General features: G+C 34.3%; 1 protein-coding gene across 4 annotated transcripts in view; it reads left to right on the plus strand.

Annotated features, from left to right (window-relative positions):
- The window catches only part of LOC148951547 (carbonic anhydrase 2-like), a 172,201-nt gene that overhangs the window by 106,278 nt on the left and 46,910 nt on the right, over positions 1 to 19,013 (plus strand). For all 4 annotated transcript variants that reach the window (XM_089091101.1, XM_089091105.1, XM_089091102.1 and 1 more), the window contains 2 exons: positions 707 to 942; positions 6,140 to 6,265. In XM_089091101.1, coding sequence (XP_088947227.1) covers positions 707 to 942; positions 6,140 to 6,265 — 362 coding nt within the window. The remainder of the gene's footprint in view (positions 1 to 706; positions 943 to 6,139; positions 6,266 to 19,013) is intronic.

Raw genomic sequence — 19,013 nt, forward strand, 5'->3', positions numbered from 1 at the left:
TTAACTTATGAGCCATTTTATGATCAAATACTGTATTGCTTATAACTAGATTGTTATACCTACAAAATTGCAAAAGTCTGTATCCATTACTCTTTTCTTTTCCTATACCAAATTTACCTAAGCTAGCATACGATCTATCCCTGTTTCTACCAACCTGGGCGTTAAAATTTCCCAATAGAAACATCATATTTTTACCTGGGACCCTGTCTATTTGCTCCTGTAGCTGTAAGTAAAATTCATCTGAGTCACTAGTATCTCCGTCAGTCGGCTCTACAGGGGCATATACTAATATAATTGATACCCTGAACTTTTTAGTCATAAAATGAGCTATTAGTATTCTATTATTATTACCTTCCCACCCTAAACAAGACTAAGCAGCTTCCTTATTCATCATGAGCCCTACTCCCTGTCTGTGTACCGCATACTTCCTGCCTGATTAAACAAATTCTATATCACCTAATTTCATTTGGATCAACGCTACAGAACACAAAATTCAAAATTTAATCTCAAGTTGTTTTTCAAGAATTTCGCTTATTTTGGAAAAAAAAAACAAGAAAAAAAGTTATATGAATGTTTTAGAAATTTACTATCGAAAAAATCATTTTAGAGTCTGAATATTGGGGAGTAGTTAACCCCAGGGTTCACTCTACGTACGCGCCTATCACTAACTTTTTTTTAGTTTATGACGTTGTGTTTTGTTTTTTAGTATGGAAGATAATTTTTATGGCTATTACCGAGAAAATTATATTCAACCAAGTTTTCAACAATCATTTGGAAGAGGAAAATCAAGATTTTTCTTCAATGGACTGGGAGGATTTGTCATAACAAAACTTACAAATGTCATATCTGCTACAGTTCTTGTGACTAGTGGACTGACCGAAACAGTGACTATAGGCTGTCTGAACCCTGAAGAAACAGTACCAGAAAATTTATGTGTAAAAAGTAAGTTGGCTAAATCTCGTCCTTTCCCTATTGAGCCTGTTCAGATTTGTTATTTTCGACTTAAATGTTGATTCTGTCTCATCCTAGGTTAAAAATATAGTTACGTGTGTTTTTCTATGTCATTAAATCATACTTAAAAGAAAGAAAGAACAAAGAGAGAGAGAGAGAGGGAGGGAGAGAGTATATGCACGAAACCACGAGGATGACTTTAAGCCAGTGAAAAAAAATAACAAGCGGAGATAAAGCAAATATTTGGGCAGAGACTTCTGCTAAGCTGTCTTCAGCTCTTCAGAGAGAGAGAGAGAGGGAGGGAGAGAGTATATGCACGAAACCACGAGGATGACTTTAAGCCAGTGAAAAAAAATAACAAGCGGAGATAAAGCAAATATTTGGGCAGAGACTTCTGCTAAGCTGTCTTCAGCTCTAAAAAAAAAAAAAAAAAAAAAGTTATAAATAAGAAGGAAAACACCAGCTTTTTAAAAAAAACTTAATGGAACCCAGAAACTGTATGGAAAGAAAAAAAAACATAACAAAAGGAAAAGAAGGACCATTCAAAGAATAGATTGGGGAAAGATAATAGATAATAGGGAAATAGATAACAAAGAATAGATAATAGGGAAAGAATTAATTCTTTCCCTAGCGACTAACGCAATCTTTTTACTGATCTAATTGGTATTAAGACAGGTAATTGAATTTGTTATAAAATGAGTAGGAATGTAAGCTGAATTTCTTTTTATTAGATTATCACAAGTAGGGCTTATAAAATATCCCTAGTATCTCTGTTTAAAGCGAGTTTCTTATGTGTGTATTGTTTAATTTCTATATGCTCCCAAAAAGGTTGGGGTGAACCAATTACGGTAAAATATTACTTGGGTTGCGTCGTCAAAAAGAACTAGACGATAAAGGTATTCAAAATTGTGGAAGACTAAAACAGAATCATATTAATTTTTATTTTAAGACTTAAAATATTTGTCGATTGAAAACTTATGTCCCAACAATAAAAAAAATTTGTAGCTGAGCGCTTTTTTCTTTGTGTTCTGTTTTGTTCTTTTTTCTGTTCTATGAAAATCACCCTCGTTTATTTTTTTTTTATTCGTTTTCTTTGCTTTTGCCGAATATTGTTTACAGCCAGTGTCGTTTCAGAACGCATTTATATTTTTTTTTTTTGACTTGACTTGACTTTTATTTTCAACTAATAATACATAATACTTAACTGGCACTTAAAAAACATTTTTTTAATAACATTATCAACAAACGTAGAAATGGTAAGAACGTATGACGTTTATTAAGCCACTATTGTGACTTGAGCAGCGTCACACAATCTTTTATCATAAACCAAAACTCATTCCCTCTTTCTACTCTTTTCATACCATTAAATACAAATTAACTCAATTTAACATTTTGTTAAAATTTTCATTTAAAACTTAATTACAATTTAACATTAAAAAAAAAAAAAAAAAAAAAATTAATTCCCACCCAACAAAAACTTTTTTAATCTAATTTTTAAATTAAACTGGCTTTATGACTCCCTAATGCTCCCCGGGAAACCATTCCACAAATTAACTGCAAAATTTCTAATTTCAAAACTAGATCGACTCGTACTCCTTACTTCTGAGACTAAGCTTCCACGACCTCTAGTCCTATGATGATGATAATCAGAATTAAACTTAAAAAAATCTCTAAAATATTCTGGAGATAATCTATTAAGCACCTGGTAAGTAAACACTCCCGCCTGATGGTCCCTGATCTGATGAATATTTAAAATTCTAAAACTAATAAAAGATTCACGCATATGCTCATACTGAACAAACTCACCCAGTACTCGTAGTGCCTTATTCTGAAGAATCTGCAGTCTTTTAATATTTGAAGTAAAATTAGATGCATAAATACAGCAGCCATAAACAATAAAAGGATGAAAAACAGTATGATATATATTTCATAAAACACTTAAGGGTAACACGTGTTTCAAACGCCGCATCACTCCAAGATCTCGTGCAAGTTTAGAAGAAATCATATTTATGTGTTTCTTCCAACTCAAATTATTATCAACATAAAATCCTAAATATTTATTTTCAAAAACCTGTGAAAGCGACAAATTATCAAATACTACTGAAGCACTATTTACAATTTTTCCTACCCGACTAAAAATCATATAATTTGTCTTAGAAGTATTAACAGCAAGGTAACTCAAGGAGGTAAACACCAAAAGGTTTTCCAGCGTTTGGTTTGCTTTATCCACTAGTTCTTCCAGTGACTGTGCAGAAATCGTCAAAGCAGTATCATCTGCAAATTCTGTAACAGTTGCTTCAGGCATGTAGAACCTCAGAGTATCTATGTATACGAGAAAGAGTAATGGACCAAGGACTGAGCCCTGAGGAACTCCACATTTTACAGGATAGACCCCGCTAACGATGTCATCTATCATTACTTTAGTTGACCTTCCATACAAGTATGATTTAAACCAATCCAAGCAAACATCTTTTATCCCCAGACTAGATAGGCGACACAGCAGCAACTCAAAATCCACAGTGTCGAAGGCTTTTTTGAAGTCAACAAAGATTGTTAAAGGAATAAGACCTTTTTCTAGAGCTCCATTGATTACATCCAGAAGATGATGAACAGCATGGCTAGTAGAATGTTTACTGCGGAATCCAAAGTGGCTGTCACACAATATTCCTAGTTTATCCAAATATTCATAAAGTCTCCTGTGAATTATCTTTTCATAGATTTTAGAAAAAGTAGGCAATAACGATATCGGTCGCCAATTCGATAGTTCTTGTTTCTTCCCCCTTTATACAATGGTATTACCTTTGCTAGTTTAAGACCACTAGGGAATTCGCCGGTCTGGAGTGATAGATTTATTAAGTCAGTTAGACAAGGTAATATATGAACTAGGATAGCATTTACAGCCCTAAGATTAAGTCCATCTATTCCGGCAGAATTGGACTTCAGTCCTTTCACTGTGCTCTCAATCTCCTTTGCTGTGCACTTCTCGAACGAAAAACTGTGCCCTTCGCCTCGATTATCAATAAAGGACTTTAACAGATGTCTTCTAGACTTTTTAGCTACGTCTTCCTTAATACTCGCGCCTATGTTCGTGAAATATTTTCCGAATTCATCAGCCATTTCCTGTTTATCAGTGATTTCGGTAGTATTAACATTCTCTATTTCTTTATTAAATTCACAGTTTTAGTGTTTCTTCCCTTGTTCATTTCTAAAATTTCTTACGTTGATATTTACCAAATCCTAATGAAAACAAAATACTCAACGAATTCTCAACTCAACGAATAAATTTGACAATAAGTTTCATTATTTTAGATTTTTCTGTAGGATATTTCAGAAATTAGCAAAGAGAAGTGAAACAGTCTCTAATTATCACCCAAAATAGCTAAAAAAAAATTTCTGATTCAGAAGCTTTATAAAAAAAACTAGAATTTACAACAACCTATAATTTCTGAATCACGAACTACAATTTTGTGATTCAGAACTTAACTAATGAAGCAACAATTGAAAGTTAACTTGATACTCATAATAAATACAATTTTCAGCTAAATCAAACATTACAGGTTAACCTTAAATAATGGAGGTAAACATATTTTGTTTTTGTTTTTCAGAAACTGTCTCAGAAAATTATAATATCAAAATTATAAGTCTCAAAAGACAACCTGGAGCAAAATATAAAACATGACTTCCATCTAAATTAGATAGAACAATTTCAGCTTAAATATTATTCAAATGGAAAAGATGTTTTGTGATTCAGAAAATATCTCAGAAAAACTATAATTGAACATAACCTTAAGCTAAATAATTTTCAGCTAAATCAGATATTACCATTTCATCTTAAATAACGTTCACTAAGTAACAATATTTTGTTTTTGTGATTTAGAGGCTAACTCAGAAACATTAATTGGAAACAACCTTAAGCTCAAGAATAAATACAATTCTTAGGTAAGGATACTTTGTTTTATAATTCAAAGAGTACCTCAGAAAAACAATTTATGATTAATGAGATTCATAATAAATGGTTTTATGATTCAAAAACTATATTATAAAGTTTTTATAAAAAAAACTATATTATAAAAAAAAACAAATTTAGTAAAAACTATGATCTGAAAATTTTATTTTTGGGACTTTAGAATGACCCCCTCCATATAGAATTCTTGCCTAGGATTTGAGGAGAGGGGGTTTTGGCTACATATCAATAGATAGACAAGAATTACATCAATAATAGCTACTTTTGCTACAAAATACTTTTACTATACTACTACAATTTACTACAAGTTACTACAAAATATTCAAAAGAAAATTTAATATTCAAATATTATCTAAGAGCCAGATTGGCCATATATACAAGCAGCAATGGCGGACTAAAGAGGTCAACTTAGTTTTTTATCACTACTAGATGAAAAATCATACTCAGAATACTGTACTGATTAGTGACTTTACTATCTATTATTATCTTATAGTTAACAATTTTGAAACTGTAATGAGGGTACGCATAGGTACTGCCTATCTTGAATACCCCAGTGAAATATCTTAGCACCATACACCTGTTCTAGGTTGGGAATAAGAAAATCGTTCTTACATTTGAAGATTCAAATATTGCTCATGATAATTGTGACAAAATTGCAAATTATTAGCCAATACTATAACAATAATCTATAAAACAACATTTAATTAAGTTTAGTTATCTAATGACAATCAATTTCTTTAAAATTTTCATTTTCAAATGAGTCTGACTCATATACCAATACCACTTCATCGTCATATGTCCAATTTTAACCAACTTCAATTGTAATATGTTTTAAGTAAATTTCAAAGAATTTGTTGAAATGTATTTTCAGCCAAATTACAGTTATGGAAATAACAGAGACAACTCAAACCCAGTCCTGGCTCTGTTTCTTGTACAGGACCCGTAAAACTCCCTATTTATATTTCTCTGCCAAACGACTTCCTACTATGTAATTGCCCAATCTAAACCTTACAATTTTATTAAATACCTAAATTACAGATTAATCATGTCTGTATACAAGGTCTCGGCCCTGAAAAGTGGAAAATAATTTGCTTCCTAAGAAAAATTCTTATTCATAAGCTGGGACATGAGGGCAATTGCATATCGGTGATTGCATTTGCCCTAGTGTTTGCTTCCTTTTAGTGTATATTGATTGTTTTATGTTTCTGCATTTATCGTCTTTAGATCCCTGCATACCCAACCCCTGTACTGAGAATGGCGATAAATCAGCCCTCTGTAAAGTTGAAGGTGTAACTTCTTATTCATGTGAATGTAGTGGTGATTTCTTTACTAACGGAATCTCATGTATTGGTGAGTTTTTTCTGTTATTACTTGTGTTTCTGTGTAATTATAATGTTATTACCTGTCTAATAACATTCATTTTAGCTAAGTAGCATTTTATTAATATTAGTTTAAAATTTATTTCCACAAAACAAGTTTTTCAAAAAAAAATTAAAGAGCTTCATTAAACCAAAAATGTGCAGAAATAAAGTCAAATTATCTTCCAAGTGTAAAACTGCCACAAATTACTATCAATAAATAAATGAAACCCAAAACAAGCAGAAATAAAAAAAAATAGTTGATTAAAACTAAAAATGATGAAAAATCACGTGCGTTGGGCTGACGACCCCCATGCCTTCTCAAGACCAGACCATAATTTGCACTTTACTGAAAAAAAATACGGTTTAATTGTTTTCAATTTTTAGAATTTAATAAATAAGAAATTATTGAAACTTTACGGAATGAATATCAGTATGTGTATATTAAACTGACAATCCACGGTAATTTTTTTTTAGTAAACTGCAAACTATGTTCTGGTCTTGAGAAAGGATAGGGGTGGGTTGTCAGCCCTAGTCAGGTTAATTTTTGCTCGTTTTGAGTTTCATCGGTTATTTACTGTAATTTCTGTTCGCTTTGGGTTTCATTTCTTTATTGATGGTGATTTGTGGTAATTTACGCGTGAAAGATTATTTGATTTTATTTCTGCTCGTTTTTGGCTTAATAGAGCTCTTTACTCTTCTTTAATTTTTTTTTTGTGGAGTAGGTTTTAAAATTAATTTCTTGTCGTTTTTTTGTTGGCATAGTCTTTTTTGTGGATTTTTTTTATATCTTTACCGTTTTTTCTATAAAAATCAATAATTCGGCTTGCAATTTGTATGCTGTAGAAACCTTTTATCGATGTTTAAACCTGCCATTAATAGTTTTGTTTAATTTAAATTTATACCTCTTCAAGAGTACCTGAAAAAAAAATCATGTCATTCCCAAAAAATTCTTCCTATAAGTAGTATAGACCCTATTACTACTAAAGATACATCGTATAAAGAGACTAGAACGCAATATATTCCGACCAAAATAGTATACTATACGGAGGAAGGATCCCTAAGGGACTAAACCCTGTCAATAGATATAAACTATACATAATTTATTCATCATTAGTACTTGCATGATACCATAGCTGTGAAGTCATAGCAACCATCCCCTTTTGCTACGTGTATTAATGTAGGTCAATGATCCAAGTTATGTTATTCGCCCAGTAAAGCATGGCATTCAAATGGTCTGAAGCGTCTTAACTCAGGACATGAATATCATGATAAATCCAAATGACCATAATAACAATATTTTTGTATATTTGGATTTAATGAAACCGGCAAAGAGTTGAAATTTCAATCACTTACCAACTAAAGGTAAGTCTGAAGGAATGATTACTCCAATGCAATATTATATAAATGTCAGAATATGACTAGAATATATCCATCCGTCGCAAGTCGATTGATTTGATTGACATAACTTCACATATCGGCTGTGGTCGCTATAACGCACAAGTACAAAGTGAGCAGTGCAACTAATATAATATATTGTTTAGTATTGGAGTGTGAATAAAGTTGAAAGTAATAAAGTCGTAGGCACCAAGAAAAGAATTTTAATATTGAAATGCAAAACAATCCTTAGAAACCCGGTAAAATCCTTAGAGATCAATAAGTTAGGTAATTATGGATTTGAAGACGCTCATAGCAGGTGTACTATTGGATGTACTAAAAATAATTCTTACAAAAAGTAGTATACATTTTAGGTAATGATACGGCAGCCATTAGTCATCCATGACCCCACCTCCAAGCGCCCCAATACCCTCCCCCACTGTTTAGCCCCTCCCCTCATTTTTCAAAACTTTTTTGAAGCTCAATTTTTTTAAATTTTATTTTTTTAACGTAGAAATTTAGATTTTTTTTACATGTCTCAAAATGACATGAAATATACTTAAAACAAATAAAATTCACATTGACTATTTTCGAAATACAAAATCAGAATGATATAGATATGTTAGTCGTGATTTTTACTATTAGAAAAACAATTTTTGTTCTTTTTGGACAAGAATATTTTGGATAAATACATTTCAACTTTATTTTTTTTCTTTATTGTGTTTATTCAGCTGTACCAATGATACTTTATGGCAGCTCATCGAAACTACGCGGCTGTCCCAGTGGTACTCCACGACTGGTTATCGACACTACCTAGTTTATTGTATGTATTGTAATCGGTAATTTTTGTAAATTTGAAGGATAAACACTTGCATCATATTTGAAAAAAAGAAGATGAAATATTCGAAGATTGTGTTTGCACATGATAAAGTCATCTTTGCACTGAATGTTGATAAAGATAAATATTTGAATTATGAAACAAGTACTAGTGGAGATCTCATCTGAAAAGCATGCGTGGATTGTCAGGAGAGTAAGAGATTAAATTTCTTTGGAGTACCAAAAAAGTTCAGCTCTTATGATGGTGGATATGCGAGAGTGTCATTTCCAGAGATGATAATGCTGAAAGAGAATGCCAAAATAACAATAATAGTTGATGAAAAGGGTCATATTCTTGCTAGTGCTTGCTGTAATACGTTACCCACTCGATCGCGTTATCATACCCTGGGACAGGGTATACTGTAAATAGTTTAGTACCAAACCCGATATTTACAGAAACGGTGTGGTAGACACGGGTATCACATTATAATTTGGGGCCGGGGCTTTCTCCTCAAATAAGTGGTGACACCCGTATATTACCACGCCAGTAGCGTTGTGGCCTACCGGTATAACACTGGTGGCTAAGTACCACGAACACCTATAACCAGCTTTTAGGTATTATTATTCAACGGAAGGTCAAAAGAAGAAAGGCATACTGCTGCAGTAACATCATAAACCTTATATTGTCGACGTGCCGGAACTGTTAACTATGTAAAAATAATGTGGTAGTAGACAGTGCAATCGACAGCAGAATAAAAACGGCATTAGCTTACAATATAACAACGGTGTATAATGATGAATTAATGGTAAACAAAGAGCATGTGAACACTGTTACTACCTTTGATCGTATATCAACAGACATAGTCAATGAACCCCATAAAATCAATGTCAAAATGCATATTGAACATCTAGGTGACACCATGGTAAACATTGTGTATGACTCAAAATGGATTAATGATTATTCTACTGGTCACGAACTAAGAGAAGAGAATAGCTACACTAGCAAGAGCGAACATGATGCATTATTTAAATATCCGAAGTTGATCAATGATATTAATAATGTTTAATAATAATGTATGTAACATATTTTATAGTAATATTCTACATGTCGTTATTTCAATAAAAATATTTTATGCATTACTCTGTTTTGTTTCTATCATTTTTGGGGTACACGAGCAAGTCAAACGCTTAGAGTGTTTGACTTAACTAAACTGAAGGAGTTGATAAATTTGGAAAGTTTTAGATACTGACAGAGTACCAATAAAAGAATTAATTAAAAAGTACTTTTGTATAGAACAAATTCAACTACTATTTAAATTCCAAGTCTTTTAATTCATGACTGCGTATCAAAAATTAATAAAAAGTACTTTTGAATAAGATAAATTCAAGTGCTTGATAGGCTCTAAATCTTTTGATAGGTGGTTGAGTATCAAAAATTAATAAAAAAAGTCGTCTTGATTTGACAAAACTTAACTAGTTGCCAATTATTAAGTCATTCTAATTGATGACTGAGCGTTTAAAAATTAATAATAAAACACTTTTGCATAGAAAAAACTCAACTACTTTATAAATTCCAAGTCTCTTTATTTATGACTGAGCATCAAAAATTAATAAGAAAAAACATTTGCATATAACAAACTCAACTACTTGGTAAATTCTAAGTCATTCAATTGATGACTGAGTATCAAAAATTAATAAGAAAACACTTTTGCATAGAAAAAACTCAACTACTTTATAAATTCCATGTCATTCAATTCATGACTGAGAATAAAAAATTAATAAGAAAACACTTTTGCATATAACAAACTCAGCTACTTGATAAATTCCAAATCTTTTAATTGATGCTGAGTATCAAGAATTAGTAAGAAAGTACTTTTGCATAGAACAAACTCAACTACTTGGTAAATTCCAAGTCTCTTAATTGATGATTGAGCATTAAAGATTAATAAGAAAACACTTTTGCATAGAACAAACTCAACTACTTGGTAAATTCCAAGTCTTTTAATCGATGAATGAGCATCAAAAATTAATTTGCATAGAACAAACTAAACTATTTGGTAAGTTCCAAGTCTCTTAATTGATGACTGAGCATAAAAAATTAATAAAAAAACACTTTTGCATAGAACAAACTCAACTACTTGGTAAGTTCAAAGTCTTTTAATTGGTAAATGAGTATGAAACATTAATAAGAAACACTTTTGCATACAATAAACTCAGCTACTTGATAAATTTCAAGTATTTTAATTGATGGCTGAGTATTAAAAGTTCATAAAAAAGCACTTTTGCAGAGAACAAACTCTACTTGGTAAATTCCATGTCTTTTAATTGATGACTGAGCATTAAAAAGTGATAAGAAAACACTTTTGCCTAGAACAAGCTCAACTACTTGGTAAATTCAAAGTCTTTTAATCGATGAAGGAGTATAAAAAATTATTAAGAAACACTTTTGCATAGAAAAAACTCAGGTACTTGATAAATTCCAAATATTTTAATTGATGACTGGGTATTAAAATTAGTAAAAAAGCACTTTAACACAAAGATTCAGACATACAAACAGACAAAGACAGAACTTTAGACAAGCAAACACCCACCCAGACGCACATGCACAGAAAGTGAGAGAGACAAAAACACAGATTCAGATATACAAACAAAGACAGAAAATGGGACAAGAAAATACCCTCCCAGACACACAGGCAAAGAGAGTGAGAGAGACAAAAAACTACAAATACATAGATTATGACATAAAAACAGAAAAAACAGGCACTGGGACTAGCAAACAGCCACCCTGACACACAGGCCTATAGAGTGAGAGAGAAAAAAAAACACAGACAAACACACAGAGACAAACACACAAAAAAACAGCCACCCTGGCACACAGGCCTAGAGAGTGAGAGAGAAAAAAAACACAGACAAACACACAGAGTCAGATATGCAAACCCACAAAGACAGGTACTCGGACAAGCAAACACCCACCAAGATACACAGAAACAGAAAGAGAGAGACAAAAACGCTTACCAAAACATAAATTCAGACATTTAAACCGACAAAGATAGACACTGGAACTAGCAAACACCCGCCCAGACACAAAACAGGCTTAGAGAGTGAGGTAGACAAAAAAACACACAGACACATATAGACCCCGGCGTCGCGCCAGCGAATCGACCGAACGCTGCCAACGAGAGGGCCGGTTGACCGCCACCAAAGTTTCGCAACGCCTCTGGCGTACCACAGGTGCGCCGCCGCCAGAAGAGGCTGCGGCATTCGGTTGACTTTAAATTAATTTTGCTGCAACTCTTTATTGCGTCAACCGCAAAGTCCGAGCTTTTCCTTCTCGTATGGTTTAGTATTTCGATTTCCCTGATTAAAAATTAAACAGGGCCTGTGCTATCCCCGAATTTTCGGTTGTTTCCCGAAAAATCTATGCGTCACCCTGAAAAAAAAATTTGGTTCCACGAATCCCCGAAAATCATGCAATCACGGTGCCACCCTTAGCGATTTATCACCAGTAACTTTCCCTGCCAAATATTACTTTGCATACCATAATACTTCACTGCTCTCTTGTTCGTTAATTTTAGTCTCTTTTGTTACTTTACATAAAAAGCAGACAGATGCAATATGCAATTGCAAACATTACAATATACACAGTTCATATGTTGACAAAAAAGTATCGTCTTTATGAAATGAGTTTAAATCATTTCAAATGCAGTTTCCCAATCGCTATTTCAAACATCATTCGTAGTCAAGAATTTTATTTTCAAGATGAATCGAACTATAGAACGCATTTACTACTATACAGCTTCAGCCTTCAGTTGGATTTTGAAATTGACAGCGGACAGTTTGTTTCTACAGCTGAATCGTAAGTTCGCGGATTTTTTTTCTTTTGCTGTTTTTAGATAAGATTTCCTTAATGTTTAATGCTCAACTGTTGAACGCCTGATAGAAAATATAATCTTCTTTCTGAAATACTTTACCCCCCCCCCCCAAAAAAAAACCTTGTATTGAGACAAAATTTAGCTATAAACTAAGCTATGTACAAGGTTAGAGAATTGAAGATTGAAACGCAAGTTACCCCCAAAAATCACCTCCAAAATATGATTCAGAAATAAATTTTAAATTATTACATATAGTCGGGGGATAGGGGGCTATCGTTTTAAAATGATAATACCTCATTGTTTTTTATTGAAAGCAGGGATGCCAAAAAGATACTTTTTTTTTATTTAAAGTGGAGACAGAAGAAAATGATATCAAATTCCCTGGGAACCCATTGAAATATTTTGATAGACCCAGGGTCCCCCTTTGGGACTTGTTCATTGTCTTGGGTATTTTGCGATTTCTCATAGGCTACCGGCCTAATTTGGCTTTTGGGTGTGCTCCCTTTTAGATTAGATTCTTAGATTATTTGGATGTTATTGAATGCCAAGGCAAATCTATGACTCAGTTTTTCAATAATTTGAGGTATATCTGAATAATTTCGACATTTTTGTTGTTGTCTTTGTACCGCTTCACTCATACCCTGAAATTTTTTGTTCGAGAAACACTTAGCTGTTTAACGTTATTTTGCGTGTTTGTTTCAACCATATAGTGACATAGTTAATTATTAAGTAAACAGTTTTTCTAATGAAAAGCTGAGACGGTATCCTATCAAGGTGGTATCCAGAGGAGGGGGGTTGGGAGGTATGACATTTACATGACAATTTCTCGAAATTTTTTATTGAAAGCGGGGATGCCAAAAAGTTATTTTTTTTTATTTAAAGCAGAGACGGCATCCTATCAAGGCGGTCTCTAGAAAGGGGGGGGGGCAGTGAGCTATCATGTTTAAATGATAATACCTCGTTTTTTTTAAGCAGGGATGCCAACAAGTTAATTTTTTTTTATTTAAAGCAGAGACGGTATCATATCAAGAGGGTATCCAGGGGGGGGCATAGGGAGTTATTATGTTTAAGTGATAGTTTTATCGTCCAAAGGGAAAGGAACATATGCGTCCAACCCGTTTTATTATTGATGAAACGGGTTTGCTTTGAAAACATTCATTCATAAGTACCTGGCAGATTCACACTAGGATGAATTGGCGTGACGAAAGCGATATCGACATCCCAACCTAACGTTGCGCTCGAGTGACAATGGTGCCCTTGGTACAGTGTCCAAGTTACATTAAAAGGTCAGGTGATAATAAAAGCTGTCAGTTTGGGAGGTTCAAGGAGGAGTCTTTGACAGTCTTATGACCTCAGGGTACCAGATGTTGCAACGTTCTTACGTATATACAGTGGTTTAAAAAATTCGATCACCCCACAAATAATTACCAAAAATATTCACAAATATAACAAATGTAACATTTGGAATATTATAACAATTTTTTCAAAGCCTTGAAGAAAAGTAAAAAAGGCTAAATACCCCTAACTACACTTGAAAGCTGTTTTAAAAAAAAACTCTTTGGAGATTTCCTTGGATATGACCTTAGCAGAAGCTTTAAGCCTGGATGGGGATCAAAGAGGAGTCTTTGAGTATTTTGACCACAGGTGACTTATTGTTCTGACTTTCTTAAATTTGGTAATTTTTGTAAACATTCGGAAATCAAGTGTAGTTAGGGGTATTTAGCCTTTTTTACTTTTCTTCAAACCTTTGAAAAAAGTGTTATAATATTCCAAATGTTACATTTGTTATATTTGTGAATATTTTTGGTAATCATTTGTGGGGTGATCGAATTTTTTAAACCAATGTATATACGTAAGAACGTTGCAACATCTGGTACCCTGAGGTCATAAGACTGTCAAAGACTAAGTGTCCTAACATTTTACTAGGAAGAAAATCTCAACATCTTCCTGGAGCTACTTCAGTCTCCATATTATTTCATTTAATTAAATTTAAAACGGATGAGCTTTTCATTTTTTACCTAAATAGCTGCATTTCATTTTTCTTCATACCGAATAAACCATTAAGTGTTTTTTCTTTCATTGTAATTGAAGTGTTCTCATGTGAAGTAATCAGCATGTATTTTTCAATTTGATAGATTTACTCCTTTTAGATGCAGTTTATAATTTGACTGCTATTAGGTGTTTATGAGTTTATAATTTGGAATAAATCCCCCCTCCCAAAAAAATGAATAATATCCAAAAGAGCAGCCAAAAGCAATAAAAAAGCAGCAGTTCAGCCTTAGCCTACGTGAGATATATTCTATAAGGAAGCCAAAAAAAAAATTTAAATGCCTTTTTTTTAATATTTATTTAAAACCAGTTTTTAATACAAGAGGGCTGCTTCGGAATCCAAAAGAGCAAAAAAGAAACTAATCAATATCAAAGTCGCCCTTTTCGACTGTTTTAAAGGTGACAAAACAGATATAGGCAAAGGGCATTATGAAAAAATTAAGCTTTAAGTTCAAAGTAATATTCAAATTTTTTACCCAGATAACTGACGAATTTTGTGATACGGTATTAAAAACACATAGCTAATAGATCAACTACTCGTATTATGCAAGGGTTCTGAAACGCCACAGCCATTTTGTTTCTGCCACATTTCTACTTCTGTTGATGAATAACAAAGAAGACTAGTGTCCAGCCAATGACTTGTGAATTTTTGAACTCATGAATAGGCTCGAATCTGTTGTAAATTTAAGCTTTGATTTGAGAAAGACTGATAAAAACATTAATGATGGCGGTCAACATTGATCGCACCAGAGGCGCACCACAGACATCTTACCGGTGACGCGCCGCAGACAAATTACCGGCTCCGCGGGGTCGGCGCGCTGTTTTGGCCCCGCCACCTTCGGTGCCGCCGCCGGGATCTTCCCTTATCGGCGTGGTGCCAGGGTCTAGACAGATAGATTCAGATACACAAACAGACAAAGACAGACACTGGGAACAGATAAATATCCACCCAACCACATAGGGACAGAGATGAAGAGAGACAAAACACATACAAACATTAACAGATTCAGACATACAAACAAACAAAGACATATACTGGGAAAAGCAAACACCCACCCAGAAACATAGGCCAAGAGAGTAAGAGAGACGAAAACACATACAAACGCACAGATTTAGATACAGAAAAAGACAAAGGCAGACACTGGGATAAGGAAACAACCGCCCAGACACACAGGCACAGAGACTGAGAGAGAAAAAGAACACATACAAACACAGAGATTCAGACATACGAACAGACAAAGACCGGTACTGCGACAAGCAAGCATTCTCCCAGACACACAGGCTTGGAGAATGAGAGAGACAAAAACAGACACAAACAAACAGATTCAGACACACAAACAGACAAAGATAGACACTGGGACAAGCAAAAACCTACCCAGACACACAGGCACAGAGTGTGAGAGATACCAAAACGTATACAAATACACAGATTCAGACATACAAACAGACAAAGGCAAGCACTGGGACAAGCAAACACCCGCCCAGACACAAATGCTTATTGAGCGAGAGAGACAAAAACACATATAAACACATAGATTCAGACATACAAACAGTGAAAGACAGACAGACATCCAAACATCCAAGCAAACATCCATCCAGACACAGAGGCACAGAGAGTTAGAGAGACAAAAATACATACAAAAACACAGATTCAGACATAAAAACAGACAAAGACAAACACTTGGACAGGCAAACACCCACCCAGACGCACAGACAAAGAGAGTGAGAGAGACAAAAACACTTACAAATACACAGATTCAGATATACAAACAGAGAAAGACAGACAGTGTGACAAGCAAACACCCACCCAAACAAAAATGACAGAGACAGTGAGAGAGACAAAAACATATACAAACAAAAGGATCCATACATATAAACAGATAAAGACAGACATTGGGGACAAGTTAACACCTGCCCAGCCACACACACAGAGAGAGCGAGAGAGATAAAAATACATACAAACACACAGATTCAGACATACAAGTAGACAGAGACAGACACTGGGACCTGCATACACCCACCCAGACACACTGGAAGAGAGAGTGAAAGAGACAAAAAACACATACAAACACACACATTCAGACATACAGACAGACAAAGAAAGGTACTTAGACAAGCAAACACACACCAAGAAACACAGGCTTACAGAGTTAGAGAGACAAAACATATGCAAACACAGTGAGTCAGACATACAAATAGACAAAGATAGACATTGGAATAAGCAAACACCCGCCCAGAGACACTGGCAGAGAGAGTGAAAAAGATGAAAACACATACAAACATACAGATTCAGACATATAAACAGATAAAGACAGACACTGGGGACTAGCAAACATCCGCACAGCCAAACCCGCACAGAGAGCGAGAGAGATAAAAACAAACATATAGATTCAGACATAAAAACAGAAAAAGACAGATTTTGGGACAAGCAAACACCCGCCCAGATAAACAGACAAAGAGAGTGAGAGAGACAAAACACATACCAAATACATAGATTCAGACATACAAACAAACAAAGACAAACATTTGGACAAGCAAAAACCTGCCCAGACACGCAGACAAAGAGAGTGAGAGAGACAAAAATGACAGACAAAGACATGATTCAGACATAAAAACCGACAAAGACAGTTACTGGGACAAAAAAAAAACCCGTCCAGACACACAGGCAGAGAGAGGGAGAGAAAAACAAAAGCACATACAAACACATGGATTCAGAAATGCAAACCATCGAAGACATGCACTAGGACAAGCAAACACCCGCCCAGACACACAGGCACAGAGAGAGGCAAATACGCATACAAACTCATAAATTCAGACAAGCAAACCGACAAAAACAGACACTGGGTAAAGCAAACACCCGCCAAGACACACAGACACAGAGAGAGAGAGAGGCAAAACACTTACAAACACACAGATTCAGACATACAAACAGACAAAGACAGACAGTGTGACATGTGAGCATCTTCTCAGACACATAGACACAGTGAGAGAGACAAGGAAACAGCCAGTAAATTCCTACCTGAGCTTGGGTACCTCCAGCCAACCGACAATCCCCACTTTTGTTTTTAAAATAATTTCATTCAAGTTAGATTCATTTAGGTTCACTTAGCATAGCATGGCAATCTAAGTGAACCTAAATGATTCTAACTTAAATTAAATTATTTCACTCTCTATGCCTGTGTGTCTGTTCGGGATGTTTCCCTGGCTCAGTGTCTTTTTTGTCTGTTTGTATGTCTGAATCAGTGTGTTTGTATGTTTTCTGTCTTTCTAACTCTCTGTGCGTATGTGTCTTGGGTGTTTTCTTGTCTCAGTGTCTCTTTTGTCTGTTTGTATGTCTGAGTCTGTGTGTTTATATGCGATCTTGTCTCTATCACTCTCTCTGCCTTTGTGTCTGGGCGGGCGTTCGCTTGTCCAAGTACCTGTCTTTGTCTGTTTGTATGGCTGAATTTGTGGGTTTGTATGTGGTTTTGTCTCTCTCACTCTCTTTGCCTGTGTGTCTGGATGGGTTTTTGTTTGTCCCAATGTCTGTCTTTGTTTGTATGTCTGAATCTATGTGTTGTTATTGGTTTTGGCTCTCCTAATCTCTCTGCCTGTGTGCCCGGGTTGAGTTTTGCTTGTCCCATTTTTTGTCTTTGTCTTTTTGCATATCTGAATATGTGTGTTTGTATTCTTTTTCTCTCTCTTGCTCTCTGTTCCCGTGTGTCTGGGTGTTGTTTGCTGGTCCCAGTGTATGTATTTGTCGGTTTGTATGTCTAAATCTTTCCGTGTTTGTATTTGTTTTTGTCTCTCTCGCTCTCTGTGCCTGTGTGACTGGGCGGGTGTTTGCTTCTCCCTAGTGTTTGTTTTTGTCTGTTTGTATATCTGAATCTTTGTTTCTGTATGTGTTTTGGTCTTGTACTCTCTAAGCCTGTGTATGTGTCTGGGTGGGTGTTTGTTTGTCCCAGTGCCTATCTTTGTTTTTGTTTATTTCTGAATCTATGTAGTTGGATGTGTTTTGTTTCTCTCACTCTCTTGGCCTATGTGTCCGGGTGGGGTTTTGCTTGTCCCTAGTGTCTGTCTTTTTCTGTTTGTATATCTGATTCTGTGTGTTTTTATGTGTTTTTGTCTCTCTCACTCTCTGTGTCTGTGTGTCTCGGTGGGTTTTGGTTGTCCCAGTGTCTGTCTTTGTCTGTTTGTATAATTGAATTTGTGTGTTAAAGTTCTTTTTTTTTATTTACTTTTAATACTCAGTCAAAAATTAAAAGATTCAAAATTTACCAGATAGTTGAATTTGTTCTATGCAAAAGTGTTTTTCTTATTAATTTTTGATACTCAGTCACCAATTAAAAGACTTGGAAATTACCAAGTAGTTGAGTTTGTTCTATGCAAAAGTATTTTCTTATTAATTTTTGATACTCAGTCATAAATTAAAAGATTTGGAATTTACCAAGTAGCTGAGTTTGTTCTATGAAAAAGTGATTTTTTATTAATTTTTGACACTCAATCATAAATTAAAAGATCTGGAATTTAACAAGTATCTGAGTTTTTTATATGCAAAAGTATTTTCTTATTTTTTTTTATGTTCAGTCGTCAAATAAAAGACTTGGAATTTACCTAGTACTTGAGTTTGTCCAATGCAAAAATTAT

The sequence above is a fragment of the Artemia sp. Qi Xiang Cuo genome, chromosome 6, assembly GCF_049724085.1.
Source record: "Artemia sp. Qi Xiang Cuo chromosome 6, ASM4972408v1, whole genome shotgun sequence".
Lineage (NCBI taxonomy): Eukaryota > Metazoa > Arthropoda > Branchiopoda > Anostraca > Artemiidae > Artemia > Artemia sp. Qi Xiang Cuo.